Here is a 17,085-nt window from a genome sequence, read left to right on the forward strand (position 1 = left end):
TTTTGGGGTTTTTAATGCGAATGCCTCAAGTAACCAGTCATGCTAAATCTAAATAGTATATGTACACAATGCAAACTATCTTATATTTTCTCACTTTCATATCCTGATAATGCACCACTAGGTTTCTCTTTTTTTAAAAAAAACAAACCCCACAGTTAACATTACTGCTGACCAAGCAGTTTGCCACTTCTGGGAATATTGGTTGATACAAATCTCTGAGATCAGATTTAATTAGGGCCCGTCTTAATACATGACCATAAAGGAGGTTAGAAAATTGGTATGAGTCATATTTAATGTAACATAGAGTGGTGGAGCGCCATGTTGCAGCACAAAGTGTAGGTGGAAGCCAGACAGGTTAAAGCAGGAGATATTCAACTAGAAAAATATATTTGGAGTAAATGTGAACTTAAGATCACTTAATAGGAGGATAGACTCTGGGCGGTGAGAATTAATTGATATAGACTTAATGTCCCATTTATTTAAAAAAGGCAGGATATAAGTCCTGTTTGGTCCCTGATTTATTGGCTAAAGTAATAGACTGACTGATTGAACTTGTCACAGGACAGAGATATAATACTGCTGAGGATCATTCCAGGACCTCTGCAATTTCAGAGCCCTGAGGGAACAAAAAAGGTCATTGTGTACTTGGGAAAACTGGCTGAAAATATCTTATATTCAATATACCTAATACAAGAAGACTTAACTGAATATATTTACACTGTAGACAATAAATGAATCCTGTAGAGAATAATTCCTAAATATAATGCGTTTTTAAATGTAGTGTCTAATTATATCTGTGTTGTCTGGTTTTAAAAATAACAGATACAATTACACCAATGCACTGCACTGACAGTTACTGTACAGAAGCAGAGGCCATAAACTAGAGTTGAAATGATAAATTCAGACACTGCCTTTTTCATCTTACTGAGCCTTTCCTCCATGAATATTCATAACTCTGCATATCTTGTGAGTGTCAATATGACTCACTGGCAAAGCTGTGTCACTGAATATATCAGAATAGTTATAGGCGTACTTACCATGCACCGTCATCTAAATTACAAACAAACTGAGAAAAAAAAAAACCAACCCAAAAAACAAAACATAAACGCGTGGCACTGAGAACAAATGCATGTGCGTTAAAAGGAAGATTAACAAGGTGACTGCCTCGAGACAGGCACTGCATGTTTGAAGTGATTCACTTTTCACTCATCAAGTTGATTTTGAGGAACTTGAGTAATTTCAGTTTTGCTACATGTGGCAGGAAAAGATAACAGCTTCACCTGTGCTGTAGTGATCACTTCAAGGAAAGTCAACCAAATCGTGGCTTAGCGGCAGTAAGCCTCCCTCCACCAGCAGTGTCCTTTCTAGATTCTCATCAGTTCTCACACTGTAGAGAATAAATACTGTGGAGCTCATCATTGCACGTGGAGCGAGAGGGGGAAAAACATATAAATAAATAAATAAAACCCTGAAGACAATCACCTCATTCTGGGAGGTTTACTCATTTTTTGTTGCTAGTACTGCTTTGAAACTGAACTAAATCAAAATAAAGATGAATATATTTATCTACTGGCAATATTAATAGGTTGTTTAATTTACCGGAAATTCACTATCCACTCTATATTTAAATTCCCATTGATTTCATATATTTGAGAGGTTTGGGGAGTAGCTTTAAGTTTAAAGGAGCACTGTCTGAGTCTATTTCAAGCATCACCAAGGGCACTGCATGTGTTTAGATGGTGACCTAGTTAGATAAACTCGTGAGTTTCTGGGTCCCCTTACTTTAAAACTTATTTACCTTCATTATGCACGTATCGCATGTAAAAGAGGTGGTCGGGTTGGTTTTTTCTCCACCGCTGATTGGTGTTTACATTTAACCCCTTCCAAACTAACGCACGGGACGAGGGCTGGATCAGGTGCGGCAGGGAGGACTCCATTATGTTTGGCCCACAGTGATTTTCAGAGTGCCGCACCAAATTGGTTCAAGCTTGTCTGTGTTCAATAGGTGTGTTTTACAGTTCTGTGAACAGTTTCAAAGGGAGACAGACCTCATCTGTCACAGAGTGACAATCTGCCCAGTGTTCCGAATTCCTCCCCTCACATAGATGACTGAATCCAATACCAACAATATATATCACATTGTGTTCTGTGTCGATCATTTGAGTGTTAAAGGATATAGCCCGAAATAATGATTGGACTTGTTACTCTTTGAAATGACTGTTCTCAAATAAAAATAGAAAGGGTACTTCAGTGGCAAATGCGGAACTAGATTTCAGCAGGATTTATTTTTCCACCACAGCTGCACAAAGTATAACAAGCTCTAAATCAAACCAAATATATCATCGCCTGCTATGTTCCAAAGACTCTAAAAATCACATTTGGAGTGCCAGCTTAGTGGGAGTCTCCCTGCATTGGAAACTGGCAAAGCTTGTGTTTGGTAGGAAGGACAAGGGAAGGATAGATTTGTAATTTGTCAGAAAACCAACCATCAGTACAAATTAATTGCTGTAATGGTTTATCATTTTAAATAATTTAATGTCACTTTTCAAAAGACATAACGTTAATGGAAGTAATAGCATAGTAATGGGAGCTATGACTCGATTGAGAAGTGCTAATTTAAGTTGATACACTGCCATATTTGAGTAGAACTGCCATTAAGATTCCATGCGTAATATCTGAGTCTGTGCATTGAGCTCTAAATATAAAATAATACAATAAAACTCACGATCATATGGAGTTGAGGTTCTTTTTATGAAAAGAGCCACAAGAAAAGTACGTAGAACCATCCTAAAAATAAATAAATAAATAAAAATCCTACCATTAGGACCAAAAAGTCAGAAGATTAGAAACCAATTTGAACAGAAGCAAAAAAGAAAACTCTAAATGTTTACAGCCTTTCAAGTTGTTCGTTTGACTTTCACAAACAACTAAACTGCATTTGAAGATTATTAGGATATTGCAGCATCCATCTTCATCCATCAGAGCCCAGAGGAGTACTCAGATATTTTACTTTTATTTTAAAAAGCAATACGGCAGTGTCAAATTACTTCACTATAAGTAAGGCCTGCAGATAAGATCACATGTAAAAATAAGAAATGAATTAAATGTTCAGCAGCTCCTTCCACTCTACTGAGATAATACGTTTCTACATTGTATCACTTTATTATATACTCACCGGTCACTTTCTTAGCTAGATCTGTTCAACTGCTTGTTAACACACATAACTAACCAACCAACCATATGGCAGCGCTCAGTGCATTTAGGCATGTACATATGTATAGACGACCTGCTGAAATTCAGCTGACTGAGCATCAGAATAGGGAAGAAAGGCAATTTTAGTTAAGTCAAATGTGACATGATTATTGATGCCAGATGGGCTGGTATAAGTCAGAGACTGCTGATCTACTGGGATGTTTCTGCCCAATCATCTCTAGGATTTACAGAAAATGGTCTGAAAAAGAAAACACATCCAGTGAGGAATAGTTCTGTATGTGAAAATGACTTGTTGATGCCAGAGGTCAAAGAAAAATGAATAGAAAGATTACTTCAAGCTGATAGGAAGGTGACAGTAACTCAACCACGGTATGCAGAAAAACATCTCTGAATGCACCTCAACACCTCAAACCTTGAAACAGCAATAGACCACAATGGGTGCTACTCCTGACAGCAAAAAACAGGAAACTGAGGCTGTTATTCCCACTGGCATTGCCCAATTGGACAACAGAAGATTGGAAAAATGTTGCATGGTTTGATAAGTCTCGATTTGGGCTGTGACATTCGGATGGTAGAGTCAGAATTTGCTGTAAATAACATGAAAAAATGTATCCATCCGGTCCTCAACGGTTCAGGCTGGTAGTGTTGTAGTGTAATTTTCACCCCCTTAATACCAACTGAACATTTTTTAAATGTCTCAGACTATCCGAGTATATTCCAGACCATGTCCATCCCTTTCCGATCATAAATGTGCACATCTGGTATCTTGAAGATGATATTGAGTTCACTGTGCTCAAATGGCCTCGGCAGTCACCAGATCTCAATCCAACAAAGCATCTTTGGGATGTGGTAGATTCACATCAAGGATGAGTAGTTGACAAATCTGCAGCAACTGTGTTATGCTATCATGTGAATATGGAGCAAAATCTCTAAGGAAGGTTTCCAGCACTTTGTTGAAGCCGTGAAGAATGAAGGCAATTCTGAAGGCAGTACCTAATGAAGTGGCTGGTGAGTGTATATGTTAAGAGGTTAAGACTGTTCTGCAGTTTCCACTCACTTGAGTCAGGGTCACATGACAAATGAGAGGGGTTGCGATACGATTAATGGGACAGGAAAGAAGAAAATGCAGCTTTTTTTTTTCCTTTTAAATGAATAACAGAATTATACATTTCAGTTTTTAGACTTTCATGTTGTATCCTTAAGGATGAATTTACATGCAGCTATGTGAGGGAAGTATCAACAACTCCTACTATCTAAAACGCATAAGAAACCACTGGCTTGCTCCTTAGCGATGCATTTTTCATAAACTTACTGTGTCTTATGTTTATGTAAAATCTTTATCTGAAAAGTAGCTTGTAATTAGAGCTGTCATATAAATGTAGCAGACTGGAAAACACTTCTCTCTGACATGAGGAGGAGTATTATAAATTCTACATCTTCACTGACTCCCACTGCCGCATGTCCTCACATGAATGCACAGAGCCGTCCATACCTGTGGACCCCTCAGCTGCTGGTGCCGGGAAGAGTGTCGGCATCGGCACTCTGAGTGTGGAGCCGCGAGTGATGTTCTCGACTGCAGTCGCCAAGGGAACAGGATCCATAACAGGAGGCAGGCAGCTGACCTTGTTGATGCCATCTACACAGGAAAATGCTTCTGGACACGGATTCAGCAGGCAATCATCATAGTTGTGCTCACAGTTACTCCCCTGTGTATGTGGAGATGTGGAGATACTAAGTGGAATGTAATGTTTACAGCTTAAATAAGAAAAGACAGTGCTATTATGTAATAAAAACAAGACTGTTTAAACTAAAAACAAATGCTAGTAATAAACCAACAAAGTCAGGTTATTTTATAGGATTCAAGTTGCCCATACAGTGTAGCAGTTACAAAATACATGAAGTGGTGCATTTTTAAAAAGCATTCACTTTTCCTGCATTGAAAATGCAGAGAAAAATGATTAGAGCATAAACAATAAAGAAATCTAAGTGGTAAAAGGATTCAAGAGCTGAAGGTGCAGGATGGTAGCTTTTTAATGGGGGAAAAAAAGAGAAACACCACAACGTATAGAAAGGATAAGGTGGAGAGGCTCACCACAAATCCAGGACGACAGAAACAGGTGTAGCCATAGCCTGGATCATTCTGAATGCATATCCCCTGGTTGCAGGGCTGTGGAAGGCACTCATTAATGTCATCCTCACAGTGAAGGCCTGTCCAACCTGCCAAGAACAAAAGCCCACAGAGTGCCGTGGTGAGCCCAGGCTCTCCCACTTCCACCCTCTGAAGTGAATATCAATCAGATTCTCTTACATTGATTTGCTTCTTTTTGGGTTCACACACATACATAGACAAGAAAAGGCTTTCACTAAAGAGTAAGATGCCACATACATTTTAATGAGCCAAGGCAGTATCGTCTTTTTATCACTGTCTTTTTCAGTACTGTATGACTACAAATTTCTCCCTGGAGAAAAAGGAGATGACTTTTGAATGGCTTTGAGGTACAGAAACTATGTAGGCAGTAGGGTAACCTTAAGTGGCAGTTTGTGCAGTCTCTTTTAATCAAATATGTGCATTTTAGAAGTATTAAGGTAGTTTTCATGTAGTAAACTGGACTCTAGCACCTATCAGAAAAAAAGGCTTTTAGCTTTTAGTTCACTTTAAAACATGACGTCTTATTTAAGGCTGTAGTTTAGTAATCTTGCTCATGAGCTACAAAGGTTGCCTGCAAAAGGTCTTACAAAAGGAAAAAAAAAATGCTTTGGTTGCCTCATTTAAAAAAAAAAAGATTTGAGAAATTCACAGGATATCTGAGTGACTCACCTGGCCTGCAGTGGCAGATGTAGCTATTAATAAGATCTTGGCAAACTGCTCCGTTGTGGCAGGGAGCTGAGCAACATTCATTAACATCCACTTCACAGAAATCCCCCATGAAACCTGGTGGACAGCTAAGAAAACATCATACTTTAAAACCTGTGAGGCTGTCTCACAGTGCTGTCACTTCCTGCTTGTGGGTTTGACACGCTGTATCCTAGAACTGCTTTTGTTATTACTTATCAAACTTTTTCAAAATTTTACAGTTTTGAACAGAAAAATACAACTTTGTGCATTTCAGTGAAACAGAAATAAACCAAACTACTATTGTACTCATCATAGTAATAACCAAAGCCCTATATAGAACGAATCACCCCATTTCCAGCATATTAGACGGCCCATTATGCTGGAAATGAGCATAATAGGGCTGCTTTAAGAAGCACACTCCTGACTGCCAAAGATGCTGTTTATAGTTAGATGAAATCAACCCGGACTTTCCACAAGTATTCATTAATTTCTTATATAAACCCAGAAGCTCACTGTGACAGAGGAGACCCTTTGCCAGCACCGAGATGTTGATTAATAACAATTTATTCCACAATAATAAAAGGGAAACAGTAAAAAAGAATGACAATATTTCGCACTAGAAGTCTGCAACACACTCACATCCTGATACAGCTGGTTTTAGCTAAGTGGGTCTGTTTAGGGAGTTTTAGCAAATCTAATGTTTGTCAGCATTTGGTGGCCCCCGAGCAGTCGGGGGGCCCAAAAACAGATGAGTGAGATTTCTGCTCACAAGCTGCTTATATAACAGAATTACAGGGGAAAAACAGGAGGAAAAAAGATTCACGATGTACCCCTTGATCGGGATCTCCACCAAAATGTAATAGGTTGTTCATTTGGTCCTCAAAATTGCTTCACTGCACCACTCCTAAAACTCCACCATAACCACTGTGTGTAATGGCTGCACATCATAGTATTTGTTTAGATTCATTGATCTGATATGTCAGTCTCTGGTGATAATAATAATAAAATAATCCCCTCTCCCATGGAAACAAGTTAGAGTGAATGTCAGTTGTGAGGAAGTGTACGAAGTGGACAGGCTTGTATGATGTCAGCCAAGTAATCCCGCTACAAAAACATAACCTTGGTCGAGGTAAGCTTGGTTCCTAAAGAATCCAAAACACTCGCTGCAGTGCATAACATCCACAGATACTCAAAGTGAAAATATGAAGGTGTGGTAGTTGTTTGACTTGGCTAATTACACAGGATAAGCTACACCTCAAGCAAAGACGGGTAACATTCAATTCTGCGGCTGTCATCTCTACTTGCTTTAAGATTTGTACAAGAGCAGTCATTTTCCAGATGAACAATGAGCTAGATCGTGCATCAAAGCTACCCCGGGCCAAGGAAGCCCAAGGTCTGCTGACTCGCATGGATTCCCAATTCACAGTCGCCACACCTCAAACCCACTCAACATCTCTGGGAAAAAATTTGATAACAGAAAATGTTATGCATCCACTGAAAACTGTTTCAGTGGATGCTAACAAGTGTATGTTGTGTTTACGAGGCTCTTCTGTTACAAACTGCTGTCTATAAAGCCCAGTCCATGTAATCATGTAACAGTAGAAAATGGGCAAACGGTTTAATGCGTGACCTCTTGGATGACCATCATTACAGAGAGAATGGAGTGGTTTTGAAGCCCATTTCCTGAGCAGGTGAACAAGTGATGCTTACCACTTTGCACATAGCATGCAAATATAACAACCCTCTGTAATAGAGGTACTTTGGACAAAAAAATATTGCATGACTGATTTAATATTTAAGCCCATCATTCAGTGTACTAGCCTAATCAAGGCCTTTGTATTCAAGTGGAAACCCCCACCCCAACCCTAGATAAAAACAAAATACGCTTGGAAATGCACTAACAACTGTAGCAAATCCACATGCTAACTTTGGAAGTGACAATTATACAACTAAAAGTCGCAGATAGAGTTACTTTTGTGGCTGATTTTATTGAATATTTGCAGGGGTTTCCCTTTCAGACGAACACTTTTTGTTTCTAATACTTTTGTGATATAGTAAGTTTTAACTCATTTTAAATGCCGTGGGGAGGTGTTCTCAGAAATACACCTGTGGATGGCTTAAAGCTGTGAATGTGGTGGTAAAACATTGGAGCTTTAAGCTCTAAATCCTATGACTTTCCAAAACATTGACTGTGGAAGACTCAAATTAACTTGCTCAGGTGGGCAAATTAGCATTAGTACGCAACAGCAAAACTGCTTAGATTGGAGTGTAATGTTCTGCAGGTGAAATTAGCGGATCAAAAAAACCCGACCCAAGAAGTCATCTGCAAACCAAAATCTTACTATGTAGGCAAATTTTTCATGTTTCTCTTCTGAAGCAGTCTGGCAATTCAGATCAATGAGGGGCAGCCGCAATAGAATCATTCTATTTTTGATGTCCATCCCTGGCAATTATCCACTGCTTCTGACACCATTGCCTCTTGACACTCCAGAGAAATTTACACTCCTAATGACGAGCACCACAGTCAAATCAGACACAAAACAAGACACTCTTATTGCCGGCATTAAATTTAGTGCAATTTGCAGTAAACTGCATGCCATAAACTTTAATGAATCATGTTTGTGTGAGTCTTTTAAATACTTTCCTTCCAAATTGTTGTGGAGCTCTTACAAATATTGTCACAGCATCTGTTGAGTAAATCCCGACACGAGCTTTTTAACACCAAAAGAAGGCCTTGGCTGGAACAGACAATTATTAAATCTGGTTCTTGAAATGTTTTTTTTAAACAGACAGCTCTGACCTGCATAAGCCTACGGTTATTGAAATGCAAAATACTTTCATGTGGTAATTGTTTAAGGTGGTGAAATGCACAGGATAAGCTACACCTTGAGCAAAGAGAGGTACAGTCCTTTTCGCAGATGCCTTTCCTACCAGTTTAAGGTCAGATGGCGATGCATCAGAGTTTCTCATTTCTTTGACTTTAATATTTACCCGCAGCTTCACACAACATTCAGGAAAAAAGACGCTGCACACATTAACACATTTATGTCATTAACACATGGATTTGGCTAGGAATAATATTTCATGTTATTCTGCACACCCACAGGTCAGCTGTACAGTTCTATACAGCAGACGTGTTCGTAATAAAGCAGCCTGGCTCTGCATAAGTAGAAGTGGGTGTACAGACAAACTTTGCCCTTAGTGTGCACATTTATCTGTGAATGCACGATATGCATTGCCTCCTTGCAACATATATGCAAATAAACCTTAAATGAAGGGAGCGTCGTAAAAACTGCTGCGGCGAGGCATTTTGCAGTTCAGCACCTCAATATAACGCTCAGAAAGTGCGGCAACATATGTGGAGTTGTGGTTGTCATTGTCACATAAATCATGACAGCGAGCATATAGCAGCACATCAGCGAAAGGTTAGACAATGTAATTAACTGCGAGGCATTCAGGGAGCGGCTGTGTCAAATCGGCACACTCTTACTACATACACCTTGTATTCAGATACACTTCATCACTCCAGGGATGACATGCCTGCAATTAAAAAGTAATGATTCATTTTCTACCGCTGCACTGTGAGGCAGAACAGATGTAATGCAGCGCTATTATTCTGAGACAAGATACTTTTAATTTTTTTTTATTTTTTCACAGATCAGCAAAATCTTGATGCTGATGTATACAGTCAGAAATGTAATTTAATATTTTGAGATATTTAACCTGCCCACTGTCCATGAGCGGTTCAATAAGCTCCATTCCCTTAAGCTTTCTGGCTTCGATGGTGCGCTAGTTAGCCAGAGACACTAATGATTGAAGGTAACATTAGAGTATGTAAACACACAGTCCAATACTCCTTTCAGTAGCGCCACACACAAATCATCAGAGAAATTCAAAGCTCGCCAGGGCTGTCACGCTTTGATATGGTTGTATAGCTATAATAAGGTCAAGTGCAATTCACTCGAGGGGGTTAGCAAATGGTCGATTACAATCTGGGTACGGTGGTTTTAGATGTCAGTTTAAAAGCAATGCATGTGAAACATTCAGTTGGGTAAAGCTGCTGCACATTCAACTTTCAATAACTCCATCCAAGGACGACCTTTCAACGTCATTTTATCAAACACTTCAAAATAAATAAATAAATAAATAAATAGTGACCAAGCTCACCTGCATGTAAACTTTGATCCTTCACCATCACTGCAGGTGGCTCCGTTAAAACACAACGAGACATTAAAAGTAGCGCCTTCGCAAACATCTATATCCTCCTCGCAGGTTTTCCCCGTGTAGCCGACCTGACAGAAGCACGCATATTTATCGATGAGATCGACACACGAGCCTCCATTCAGACAGGGACTGCTGGCACATTCCTGTCAATGAGAAAATACCAAAGATTCACATGAACGAGACACTGTGGCAGGAAGAGCTTTTTAAAAAGATGCAACCATAAAATACATGTTTGTCGATGTAAAGCTCATAAGGGGTGATTAAATAATGAAAAAAAAAACCTTTTGATTAAGAATGAATTGTTAGTAGTTAAAATGCAGATGATCAGATTATTGATTCAGCAGAGACCTTGGTAGCAACTCAATGTTTTATCGCTACGGTCCGGCACAAAGCTGTGGTTTAGATCAATTAGGCATTAGACTAAGCAATTCCTTTTTATCGGGTATTTGCACAATGCTTACATGATCGCGGTAGTTCAATTCACTTATCTTGTAGGAATGTCAATAAAGTTAAAGATACCGAAGGCCACACCACATCAGAGCTTACAATATTCTCCTGACATGTCGCTACAACGCACAGCTGCTTTATTAATTACACTCAACTCACATCGACGTTCGTTTCACATCTGCTGCCGGTCCATCCAGATTCACAAAGACAGGTGTATGAATATATTCCATCGTCACAGCTGAGAGAGCCACAACAGACAGGGTCAGAATTGATTCATCAAAATTATACTAGCGTGCAAAGTGAACTAAAAAGCATTTATTTGTGGAAGTCTTTTGCAGTATAGTCCATACAGAATCCTTAGAGACGGATGTAATCTTTCTATATGAATTAGTAATTCACCTTCAAAAGAATTAATGACTATAATTTAGACACCACTGAGACAACCTGTAAGTGCATTACATTAGCTCTTTACAACATGCGACATATGTCTCCACTCACTGTGCTGGCAAGAGGCGTAATTATAAATAATTCCATGCTACTGCTGCACAATTTGCTGTGTTTCTATGTACCTTCCATGAAGGCAAGGCGTTGACATGCATTCATCAATGTTGGCCTCACAGCGGAGCCCTGTGAAGCCACCCGCACACAAGCAGTTGTATCGATTAGGTGCATCAATACATTTTCCACTATTCTGGCATGGGTTTGGAACACACTCATCAACGTCAACTTCACAACGTGGCCCTAAGAAATGAAATATATGTTAGTCAGAATTGTTTTATTAGAAAAACTTATTTTTTAGTTCTTCAGTACTCCAAAAGTTAGACACACACACACACACACACACACACACACACACACACACACACACACAGAAGCACAATATGCGTCTTTTTTAAAATTGGAAAAGTAAGTTTGATTTTGTCAAGTACTCATGTAATATATCAAATCCTCTGCTGTTTGCCATGTGCTTCTATGGCAGAGAGAGAGTTTATCTACGATATATACAAAAACTTGTCAGGAACAGCTCACCGTTTGCCATTTCAAACTAAAAAAAACGCCATCTTTATACTTTAATGGCAACCGCTGCATTATATTGTCTTTTCAAACTATGTATCCCTTACTGACTATGGTTACCACAACGGACGTATAATTTTAACCTGTCAAACTAAACCTGTTTTAAGTTATTTCCAGATACGTCATATAGTATAGATGACATACATGCAAAAGCTCTCCTCACCTTTGTTTTTTGATGAGCATTTACAAGAATAATGGCCGAACACTTCATGTCAAAGTATCAAATACTTGTGGTAATTATGATCTGTCAAGACATATTGCCTTAAGCATTAGTTGGCTGGTCAGAGAGAAAGCTTTAGAGAATAGCAGTGCTGTGAAAACGATTGTCTGAGTTGATGAGTAATTTCTTCTTTGACCAGTAATCATTTATTTTCAAATTTCTGCAAAATCTGTCAACAAACTTATGGAAAAGTTAAGTAGCATAAGGAAATTTGCAGTTAATGGACTAAAGCCTTGAAGATGCAAAAATTTCCTAGCAGTGTGATCTTACTGTCCAGATAAAGCTGCCTCACCAGCATGTTTTTTCTCTCTGATCTGTTTGGTAAACTTTGATGCACTGTGATCACAGGCTGGCAGGAATGGTAAACATGGGTGTGCTGTTTAAGGATTGCATAAGGATTTCTGGGTTGTTTTTTTTCCTTTTTAATGATGTTATGTCTTGCTTCCATATTATTCTTTAATATGCAACTTGAAAGTTGTAATGCTTGCTCTGAAACACTCAATTCAAAGTGGTTTTAACTTCTTCGTGACCGTGCATTAATAGCACTGGCTCAAAGCACGGAGCAGAAATATGGCTATTTGCTGAAGTTGTTTAAGTTTTAAACCTCTACGTTCGATAAAATATCATTTGAACTCTGAGGGGATATTGGATTTTAGATGATAGGGCTTATGGGACTAATAAAACTGTTTGCTATATGGAGTGTGTAAAAATGAAAAAAATATAACTTCAGATCTAAAACAAGAAGGAAAACAACACATAACTGACAATAAAGACAGGGTCCGATTGTACTTTGTGAAAGTAAAGATTTAGGCATTCGATTGTTAAATAACTAAAGTTCAAAACAAGAGCTGAAACAACTACTTTATTATTCTTTTCCTGATACACAGATAAAGAATCTTCAGCATCTTTGTAAAAAAATGAAATTAAACAGTGTCTTTTAGTCTCTCGATCAGATCAAAGAAGCAATCTCAAGTCATTAACCCGAGGTTGACACATAAACACAGCACATAAACAGAAAAGACCACTTTTCATAGTAACCTTAATCTCAACACTTATTTAAACTCACTGGCCACTTTATTAGGTACACAATGGTAGTAAAAGGTTGGGTCACTCTTTCTGTCTTCAAAACTGCCTTACGGAGATTCAACAAGGTGTTGGAAACTTTCGTCACAGATTTTGAGCCATATTGACACGATAGCATCACACGGTTGCATCATCATCATCTCAAGGCCATCCTGCGCTCAATTCTGACATCAAGATAACATTCTTCACTCATAGCACTGAAACTCATGGGTTAGTTTCATATTTTTGGACTATTCTCTGTAAATCCTAAAAATAGTTCAGTGGGAAAATTCCAGTAGATCAGCACTTTATGAAATACTCAAACAAACCTGTCTGATACACATCAACAACCATACCACATTCAAAGTTAAACAAATTTTTCGCCATTGTGTTGCTTGCATTAAACTTCAGCAGGTCATTTTGATCTTACCGCTTATCTGGAGGGAACATTGAGGTGTTTCTAGAAGAGCAAAGAGAAATAATCTCTAAAGCTAGTCCTGGCTCTGCCCTGGAGCCTCCTCCTGGTACAACATGCCCCAAACACCGAGAAGGCATCCCTGAGGTATCCTAGTCAGCTGCTTAAACCACTTCAACTGGTTTCTTTCAATGTGGAGGAGCAGTGGTTCTGCTCGGTCCCTCTCGAATGGCCGAGCTCCTTATCCTATATCTAAGGGAAAGCCTAGCCACCCTTCGAAGGAAACTTATTTCCGCTGCTTGGATCTCTGACCTGTGTACTGACTGGTAAATCAATAGCTTCACTTTTAGCTCAGCTCTCTCTTCACCACAACAGATCAGTACAGCATCTGCATCACTGCAGATATTGTCTCAGTCCATCTGTCAATCTCATGCTCCACTCTCCCCTCAATCGTGAACAAGACCTCAACATACTGTACTTAAACTCCTCCACCTGGGATAGTACTGTAACGCCTACCAGACCCAGAATTGGTACTCCACCCTCTTCTGGCTGAGAACTATGGACCAGACTTTCAGGTGCTGATTGTCACTCCAGACGCTTCACACTGTGAACTTATCCAATGCAAGCTGCAGGTCACTACCCGATGAAGCCAACAGAAACACATCATCTGCAAAAAGCATAGATGGGATCCTGAGCCCACCAAAGTGGAGACCTTTCACCATGTAGCTACACCTAGATATCAGTGACAGAATCCATAACAAAAGGTGTCCCTAGCATAGTCCAGCACCCACCAGAAACTAACCCAACTTATTATGAGCACCAAGCTCCCACTATGGTTATACAGGGACTGAATGGCTTGTACCAGGCCAGACACCTAATATTCCCCATACTTTCCATTTTCAGAAGACTCCATTAAAATATAAATATACAAGTTTTATTTCTGTAACAATAAGTATGGTGACTAAAATTTCAATAAACTAATAAAATAAAATCACTTATGAAGAAAGGGAACTTTAAAATACAAAAATAAAACAAATACAAACTGACAATTTAAAGATATGTAAAGTTCTCAAACAGCTGCTTCCATCTACACCAGACTTGAAGGCATGTCGCTACCTGTCTTTAAACATGACTATAGTATTTCTTCATTAGACGGTAGCTGTATTGAAAACTTTACAGTTTTTTCTTGGAGAAGCCACCAAGAAACCACAAAACTGTTATTTTTTAAATGCATTTTCTTGTTTTTGTAACAGCCACAAAAAAATTCCAAATAAAATCAAAGGGTTTTGCCTGGCTACAGACTACTAAAGCCAAGTGCAATGTAATTTGGGTAGTGTGCCCCTGAGAGGGTTCACTGAACTAATGGAAAAGTGTGTCTTATACTTTAAACGCTGATCATGCTGAGACTGCAGTACCCAGTGTCTACAAGGGCAAACCCCCCACGCAAACTGTGCAATCAGACACATTTAAGATAAGGCTGAATATTCAGCTTTAGTGAGACTGTTGATAATATTCATTATTTATAAAAGGCAGCACAAAAATAGCATTCAGATCACAGAAGACGTGAAGAGGAGGAGAGAGAGTTCAAGCCGGGAAGGAAACACCAGATAACACAAACTGACAAAATTAGACTCCCTCCTGCCAACACCGATGATGTTCATAGGAGTCTAAATTACAGCAGGTACTGCTTTGCAGAGGTGCACATAAGTGACTTTTTATGCAGAGGAATTAAAAATAAAGTAATGTGTTTGGTATAATTCTACAAGGAGGGATTTTGTGATGTTCTTTTTTTTTACTAAAGTGGTTGAAAAAGATTATTTAATAACCCTAAAATCTCTTCGGGACCTCCAGTAATCAAGAGATGAAAAATGACTACTGACCCATCATTAATCATTTGGTTGGCTTTTCATTTGCAAACCGAGCCAAAAGTAAACAAAGTGACAACAGGAGCAAGAAACTACTTTGCCTCCTGTGTTTATTCATGAAAGAGAATAAATAAACTGCCTTTTTTGTACACAAAATCTATCATTTTGTCTCGTCACTGAATGTAAAACGATTCATTTCTTGTGCCAAAGAGATGAGTTGTTTCTTTTAGCCAAAAGGAAAGCTATACAGCAGCAAGGAAATTCACAGTTTATGGCTCTGAAGATACAAAACAATATCAAATAAAAGATCAAAGCTGAAATTTAAGTTTCTGAAATACAAAAGTGTGAGTGTGAAAATGTGAAAAATATGAAAAATTCCACGTCCTAGACACCATCGTTTCATGCTATCATTAAAAGTGATGATCACACTAATGATTATTGCTAGATATACCATTTCAATAAAATGCAAGAATAAACTTTGTGTCACAAGTTGTGTTCACAAATGTTTTTCAGAGACACAAAAAGCTAATTTTAGATTCACCAATTAACTGAACACACACTCACAGGCACATACAGCACTTTATGCAGACATCAGCTATCAGCTGAGCGTCAGGTTCAAACTCAGAACCTTCTTGCTATGAGGTGGCAGTGCTAATTACTGCACTACTTTGCCACCCACAAACTAACAATACCTAACTTTAATGTTCAAATTATGTAAACATAAGGGCTAAACAAAAGTAATTATGCACTGGGACGCATTCCTTGCAGAACAGAGCAGGGTTTAAAAAATTGTTTATACTAAATAAAAATAAAGCTGAGAACCTTAATGGGGACTATAAAGCATTTACTGTTTGTTTGTGGCTGTTAGTTTGCACAGAAAAAAAAAACTGCTCACAATGTGATTATATATTACTATACATATGTTGTGCTAATATTGAGGGTTCATTAAAATCAATTTAAGGCATTAAATGTATTTGTTTTTTGTTTAATTATGAGAAATAAATAGAAAAACATACACTGATTGCTCACATGACACAGTTTCTAGTACTTCTACATCTGAAGAATTCAGTTAGAGATAATTGGTTTATAACTGATACCCTTCCATTGAGAAAGTCATTGGAAATATTTGCACAATACTGCATGCTGTGTCATTAATAAGTAAACACTACCAGCAGCAACAACAACATTTTGTGGAGCAAGTCCAGCCAGCAAGAGCTAGAATTTACTGAAGCCTTAACAGCAAACAACATCGCAAGGGTCAGAATATCATCATCTAGCAATGTGCTGACTGAGGAAAGTGTAATAAAGTGCTGATTGCACTGTACCATCACTCAAGGGAACATGCTCACTAATGATGGGTGAAGAAGAGAAAAGGGAAGGTGACAAAGAGCGTGGAGAAACTGTGATTTATATAAACAAGATTGCCAATTAATCATGTCACTGTAATGACCTTTGACCATAAAGAACACAGCACCTGTACACAGTTAAGTGATACATTACTGGGATTCAGAGACCTTTAAGCCAAATGCCCTAAATAATGATGTGACAGCAAAGATCCAGCCAGATGCCAAGACTGACTTACATTAAAGGACAGCATGTTTGCTAATACAATATAATACAATATATACAGAAAGAAAATAACACTGTATATACAAATTAAGCTTAATAGCAGGTCTTATCGATCCAGTGAAAGTTTAAATTATTAAGGCGTGAGGAATACGTTTACGTG

At 38.5% G+C, this 17,085-nt stretch overlaps 1 protein-coding gene across 2 annotated transcripts in view; it reads right to left on the reverse strand.

The window, feature by feature from the left end:
• Positions 1-17,085, reverse strand: part of eys (EGF-like photoreceptor maintenance factor) — a 166,182-nt gene that overhangs the window by 88,038 nt on the left and 61,059 nt on the right. For both annotated transcript variants that reach the window (XM_085368758.1, XM_085368757.1), the window contains 6 exons: positions 11,290-11,461; positions 10,880-10,958; positions 10,217-10,416; positions 6,032-6,156; positions 5,306-5,430; positions 4,706-4,919 (listed from right to left, as the gene is read on the reverse strand). In XM_085368758.1, the coding sequence (XP_085224884.1) occupies positions 4,706-4,919; positions 5,306-5,430; positions 6,032-6,156; positions 10,217-10,416; positions 10,880-10,958; positions 11,290-11,461 (915 nt within the window). The remainder of the gene's footprint in view (positions 1-4,705; positions 4,920-5,305; positions 5,431-6,031; positions 6,157-10,216; positions 10,417-10,879; positions 10,959-11,289; positions 11,462-17,085) is intronic.

The sequence above is a fragment of the Diplotaxodon limnothrissa genome, linkage group LG13 (genome assembly GCF_057381915.1).
Source record: "Diplotaxodon limnothrissa isolate DT_005_m linkage group LG13, D_limnothrissa_male_GT1.1, whole genome shotgun sequence".
NCBI lineage: Eukaryota > Metazoa > Chordata > Actinopteri > Cichliformes > Cichlidae > Diplotaxodon > Diplotaxodon limnothrissa.